This window comes from Syngnathus typhle, linkage group LG16, assembly GCF_033458585.1.
Source record: "Syngnathus typhle isolate RoL2023-S1 ecotype Sweden linkage group LG16, RoL_Styp_1.0, whole genome shotgun sequence".
Lineage (NCBI taxonomy): Eukaryota > Metazoa > Chordata > Actinopteri > Syngnathiformes > Syngnathidae > Syngnathus > Syngnathus typhle.
Genome location: NC_083753.1, coordinates 2,152,501 through 2,159,233, shown reverse-complemented (window position 1 = coordinate 2,159,233; position 6,733 = coordinate 2,152,501). Strand labels below are relative to the sequence as shown.

General features: G+C 40.2%; 1 protein-coding gene across 1 annotated transcript in view; it reads right to left on the bottom strand.

Moving 5' to 3' along the window:
* Positions 1 to 4,310: 4,310 nt before the first annotated feature.
* The window catches only part of LOC133169700 (E3 SUMO-protein ligase ZBED1-like), a 2,624-nt gene continuing 201 nt past the window's right edge, over positions 4,311 to 6,733 (bottom strand). The window contains exons 1-3 of the mRNA XM_061302104.1: positions 5,535 to 6,733; positions 5,360 to 5,453; positions 4,311 to 5,237 (exon numbers count right to left, since the gene is read on the bottom strand). The exon at positions 5,535 to 6,733 is cut by the window's right edge and continues 201 nt beyond it. Of these exons, the coding sequence (XP_061158088.1) occupies positions 4,867 to 5,237; positions 5,360 to 5,453; positions 5,535 to 6,290 (1,221 nt within the window). The 5' untranslated portion in view covers positions 6,291 to 6,733 and the 3' untranslated portion in view covers positions 4,311 to 4,866. The remainder of the gene's footprint in view (positions 5,238 to 5,359; positions 5,454 to 5,534) is intronic.

The window sequence follows — 6,733 nt, the reverse complement described above, 5'->3', positions numbered from 1 at the left end:
AATAGTTATTCAGTTATTGAAATAAACCTGACACTAAGATAACACTAGAGGGCGGCGTTCGCATAGGGAGAACAAAAATGAGGTGGAGAGGTGCACTATCACTAAGATACCACTAGGGGGCGTTGTAAGGTGTTATGTTGGGGCATGTCCAGGTGTTTTTTTCGAGAGAGGGGGTTAGGGTTAGAATAATTCTTAAAAAAAATTAAAAATGACTGACGCAAACGTGAGTTCTTCATGTTTTCATTGAAAACAACATAGTGCTGACGCCGTACGACATGTTTTCTTTTCCGCTTTCCAATTAAGGGGTCGTCACTAATTATTTCCCTGTGAATGATAAAATGCATAGATTCACACTCAGGTGCAACCTCCTTAATCCGAGCAGTTGAACCAGACAGCCGTCCGGTCATGGCAACCGCTCCGTCTGTGCATATGCCGACACAAAAAGACCATTTCAGTTTTCCTGATATATAACCATCCAGCGACTTGAACAGTTCTGCGGCCGTAGTGTTGGTTAGCAAAGAAAGTGCACATAACATATCCTCATGTACATCCTCCTGGTAAAGATATCGCACATAAACAAGTAGTATTGCCTTTTTGTCAACATCTGTAGATTCATCAACCTGGAGTGCGTACCACGGGGATGTATTAATCCTCTCCAACAATTGTTTCTCAATGTCTTCGGCTATTTCCTCAATGCGCCGAGTCACGGTGCTAGCCGACAGAGGTACCTGTGCTATCTTTTTAACAGCAGCCTCTCCTAGAGGTTCATGGCAAATGTCTTTAGTGGAGGGCAAGATCAATTCTTCACCAATAGTGAATGGCTTTTTAGCCTTAACAATACGGTTAGCCACCAAGTATGATGCTCTCAGAGCATTCGCATTCATTGATGTGGTGGCCGCCAGTAATTTCTTCTGTCCTTCGCGTTTCTGATTTTTTTCTTTCAAAATACTCCACGGGCCTGTCTTTAATCCAGGGTGCCTAGCCTCCAAGTGGCGAAGCAATTTTGAAGGCTTAATTGCCTCATTAGAGAGACGTTCACCGCATATTAAGCAGAGCGGGCTTGGTCTGTTCCATATTTCAAGTACTCTTCCTGGTATTGTCAGCTCCTCTTCTGTCTCTTCTCTGGGCCTTTTCCCCTTCGAAAAGAAACTTTCCAAAGACGTCTGGTTTTTACTCATTTTGCTAGCATGTGGGTTAAATTTTTAGCGCTCAAGGGACCGAGACGTAACCGAGAGAATCAGGTCATTTTTCAAAATAAAAGATTGTTCAGAGTCAGAAAATAAATACAACGGAAATGATCAATTATTTCTTGTGCGGCCCGGTACCAATTGATCCGCGGACCGGTACCGGTGGTTGAGGACCACTGGTATACAGGGTTAAAAGTCTTGTTCATAACCTCACCGTAATCCGCTTCGATGGGGAGAGTTCTAAGCATCGGCGCTGTTGTTCATTCCAACAATGTACGCCAGAGGGCTCTTGAACATAATTCTCAAACCTTCTTCGTCCGAAAACAAGAACCTCTGCTTATGTTGAACAAATTGTACATAATCCTTTTTCTTACTCGCTTTAGTTAATAGTTTGACTTTCCGAAGTCAATGACTCATGATCATTGCAAACGCCTCCTCGAACTTCCAGCATATGTCGAACTTCTGAATAATCTTGGAATATGTCGCCTGTCAGCAGAAAGCTTCGGCTGTTTGAGATAAAAATTCCGCTGTTTCTCAGGAACGTCAAGAATTGAGTTGATGTATGAAATTTCCAGAAAGCCACACATAACCAAATAACGGTTATTTAATAACCCTTTCCAGGTTCTTTACAGAAAAAAAGTCAGGAAACAAATAATAACACTATTAATGAAATAAATAATCACTAAATAACCCTCTCTGAGTTCTTCACAGATAAAACAGGAAATAAATAATAACTAAATAACTCTCTCTGGGTTCTTCATAGAAAAAAAAGCCATGGAACATTAACTTTCTGTTGTGCCATGCACAATCTTAACAGATAAAAGTTCAGCTCAGTTGTCAGAGCAGAATCTCTGACACATCTCTTAAAGTTCTTGTGTTCCTTCCTTATAATCCTTTTGTAGGTTCCAGTAGGCTTGTAGACACCGCTGTCTTTTTTGTTAAAGTTTGCTAGTGCGTCATAGTCTGGAGTAAAATTTGTTGTGGCAATTCTTAGGCGAGATCCGAGGTGTTGGTCCGTTTACCTCGATCTGTGACGGGTTGATGTTGACGTTCATGTGGCTGAACGTCACGTCGCGTACGTCGAGCCAAATTGGCCACTCTCTTTTAAACGTTCAGCACTGTGTCCACCTTGCTTTTCCTTGGGCGACTCATTTTAATGGAAGGATTCCAGGGGAAGGTTTGTGGGTGGCTTTAGCGCAAAACAGCATCTGAAAGCTCAGCGCGCGAATTACAAGAATGCTGTCGTCACAGCCCACGCTCTAAATTCGGGACTGATACAAATAGAGTGCGCCTTGTCCGTACTACTGAGTACGTACACGCACTTGTAAGTGTGCACCGAGCTTTCTGACACGGCTTCCGGTAGTAAATGCGCAGGCGAGCGCTTCCCCATCTACTGGGGAAACGCAGTCATAGCAGGCAAAATGACCAAAAAAAAAAGTTTAATACAATTTGTTCAGGGTTGGTGGGCCGGATTAAACGGTCCCGTGGGCCCGCTCGCCTGAGTTTCCGCAGGAAGTACAGGCGGTGCTGGGCTTTCTTTGCCAGTGATGCGGTGTTGGTGGACCAGGAGAAATCCTCACTGATGTGCACCCCCAGGAACTTGGCGCTGCTCACTCTCTCCACCACAGCACCGTCGATGGCTAGCGCCAGGTGTTGGGTGTGACCCTTCCGGCAGTCCACAACAATCTCCTTGGTCTTGTCGACGTTCAGGAGGAGGGTGTTATCCCTGCACCACGTGGTCAGAAGGTCAACCTCCAGCCTGTATTGAGTTTCGTCTCCCTTGGTGATGAGACCCACCAGAGTCGTGTCGTCAGCAAACTTCACTATGCGGTTGTCGCTGTAGGTTGCAGTGCAGTCATGCGTCAGGAGGGTGAAGAGCAGCAGCAAAAGCATAACAGTGATATGGTCAGAAAGGCCAAGATGGGGGAGGGGGGTGGCTTTGAAAACTCCTTTATGCGAAGAGTAGACCAGGTCCAGGAAGCCGTCCCCACGCGTAGGAAAATTAACATGCTGGTGCAGCCTCGGAAAAATAGACTTAGGATTAGCATGATTCAAATCCCCAGCGAAGATGGTGAAAGCGTCAGGGTGCGCTGTCTGTTGTTCACTGACAGACTGGGACAGTTCACTAAGAGCCGCCATCTTGTCGCCTTCGATGTTGGAAGGCGGGATGTAAACCGCGAACAGCAGAATTGCGGTAAATTCCCTTGGCAGGTTAAAGGACGGTACTTAATGATCACAAACTCTGCCAGTGGCGAACAGTGCTTGCATACCACTACAGAGTCCCGGCACCATTGACAGTATTGAATATAAAATACTACTTAATTCTGTATAAATTCCCTTGAAATATCATATAAATAAAGGTTTTCCTTTATATATATATATATATATATATATATATATATATATATATATATATATATACACACACATACATATGTATGTATGTATATATAGATGCCTTTTTCAACAAAGTTACACATAGACAACTCGGAGCTAATAAATGTTGACTCTCCTGACTCAACTATTGGAGGCCCCACAAGCTATTGTATGTATACATATGTATGTATGTATATATATGTATATATATATGTATATATATATATATATATATATGTGTGTATGTATGTATATATGTGTATGTATATATGTGTATGTATATATGTGTATGTATATATGTGTATGTATATATGTGTATGTATATATATATGTATGTATATATATATGTATATATGTATGTATATATGTATGTATGTATATGTATGTATGTATATGTATGTATGTATATGTATGTATGTATATGTATGTATGTATATGTATATATGTATGTATATGTATATATGTATGTATATGTATATATATATATGTATATATGTATATGTATATGTATATATATGTATATATATATATATATATTAGGGGTGTAAATCGCGGGTTTTGTCACGATACGATATTATATCGATACTAAGAATCACGATACGATTATTGCCGATATCTTAAAGCCTGCTGCGATTCGATCACGATATATCGCGATATAGTGCTCCACGATCGATATATTTTTTTTTTAAATAGAAAATATAGAACAATATCCTGATTTATAACAATTCATACGCAAAATCAACAAGGTACTGCAAACTCTTTATTTAGGAAATTACATTTAGTAGTATACAAAGTAGATAAAGTGATATGATAAAGTTATGATAAAGTGCATTACTGAACAAAACAAAAACAAGTTCTTTATAATGAAAGTAGTAAACATTACAACTTGACCATCCAACTCTTTACTCTTTGAACTGTTCAATATGGCCAATAATACAACATGTAGTAAAAAATCAAAAGTAGTTTGTCACATGTTTGCTCAGTGCATTGGAATTTATGATAAAGTGCATTACTGAACAAAACAAAAACAAGTTCTTTATAATGAAAGTAGTAAACATTACACTTTGAGCACCCAAATGCAAAAAAAAACATTTGCAATACCAGAGAACTATACATAAATAAAATATGTATGTTGTCATTTAACTCTTCTATGAAACAAAAATAACTTAATTTATAACTCTTTATATAGAATTTTAACATTACACGCTGTTTACTCTTTGAACTGTTCAATATGGACAATAATACAACATGTAGTAAAAAAATCAAAAGTAGTTTGTCACATGTTTGCTTAGTGCATTGAGATTTATGATAGTGCGTTCTTTGTTAGGTTCTTCTTCAAGAAAATCAAGTGATCGACATGCTCAGGTGTCAAAACACTACGTTCTGAGCGGACAATGTCACCTGCAGTGCTGAATACACGCTCGGAGGGCACGCTTGTTGCAGGAATACAGAGATAGGTTTTGGCTAGATTTGCAAGGAGGGAAAACTCCATTTCATGACTTCCCCACCATTCTAACAGATTACTTTTGAGTGTTAATAATTCAGTCTCTTTGTATCTATTTACTTCCATCTCTGCCAGCTGCTTGGATGTTTTCACGAAGTTGCTGCTCGCAGTGTATGTGTCCCCAAACAGATCCTCCATTGCTTTGTTTTTTTTTGAGACAGGAACATATTCTAAAATGACACAAAAACACAAACATCGTTTTAGGGCTCAGGTTTATAATAATTATGCAGAAAACAAACACCTAATTACTTATAATAATTAGGTGTTATTTAATTATGCAGAAAATACACACCTGAAGCATGGAACTCATCATCACATGCCTCTTCAGATGGGTGTGTTGTGTGAGTTTCCTCCATTGCAGTGGCATCATGAGCCTGTGTGTCTTCCTATGAACCGATAAAAGATGTGCATTGTTAATAATTATCTGGTAATACGTTTATCATGTGCTAGTATTTAATCTTACTTACTTTTTGGTCCCACAAGTGTGCAGCCTCATTTATGATATTCTTGAATGTGGCATCCCTCTCCTCTTTGCACAGAAAGGGCAGGGTCTTGAATCTTGCATCAAGGGCAGCTGCAGTGTTTAATACTTCTTGGACATCTGTGTAACGATGCTTGAGCTCTTTGGCCATTGTTTGTTTCATTTCTTTGATCAGTGGCATGTCATCCTCACAGACACTGAAATGTTCAATCAATTTACTTTTCAGTGGAGCAATGACTGAGATAGTTGGTTGTGCCTCCTCACACATTATTGTAGTTGCAGTTTTCACAGGCCTCAGTAACTGTATAATTTCTTCAGCTGTGGATATGTCATCTTCATTTAGTGTTTGTAAATCATTCTTCATGGACTTTCTGATTTTTTGATCAAGCTGTGCAGCACACACAGCAGCCTGTTGCTCCAAAAAACGCTCCACCATATCAAACGAGCTGTTCCAACGTGTGATGACATCTTGGATGAGTTTGTGTGGTGGGAGATCAAGTAGTTTTTGTTTCTCTTTTAACACAGCATTGGCCAGCGTGCTGCGGTGAAAAAAACTCACAACACGGCGTACTCTACCTAAAAGACAGGCAGCATCATTGCATTTGAGTCCTTTTTGAGTTGCCAAGTTGATAGTATGTCCAAAACATTTTATGTGCGGTGACAGATGCGCCTCTATTCCTGCTACGGTCATGTTCCTGGCATTGTCAGTTACAAGAGCTGGGTTTTTATCTGCAATGTCCATGCTGTATCAATGTAGTGGCAAGTGACCGTAATGTAGGCTTCAGTTGAGCGAGAAGTCCATCCATCTGCAGTGATAGCAACCCGTCCTGCTTCCTTTAGTTCGTGTAATACCTCCGCTTTAACACGGGTATATAGACGTGGTACACATGTTTCACTAAAGTACTGTCTCGATGGTATTGTATATCTGGGCTCTAGCGTATTCATTAACTCGGAAAATCCCTCACCCTCCACGCTACTAAACGGTCTCAAGTCTTTACAGATATGATATGAAATTGCAGCAGTGATGGATTTAGCTCGTTTAGAGTTTTTACTTAGCATTTGGGGGAAAAATGTGCTCACGGAGGGCGTCGTGTCTGTGTTGTTTTCGCGGCCGCTGCTTGAGGGAGAGATGTCGTGTTTTCTTTTTAGATGTGCGGCGAGATTTGTGGTGTTCCCAGAGTATTT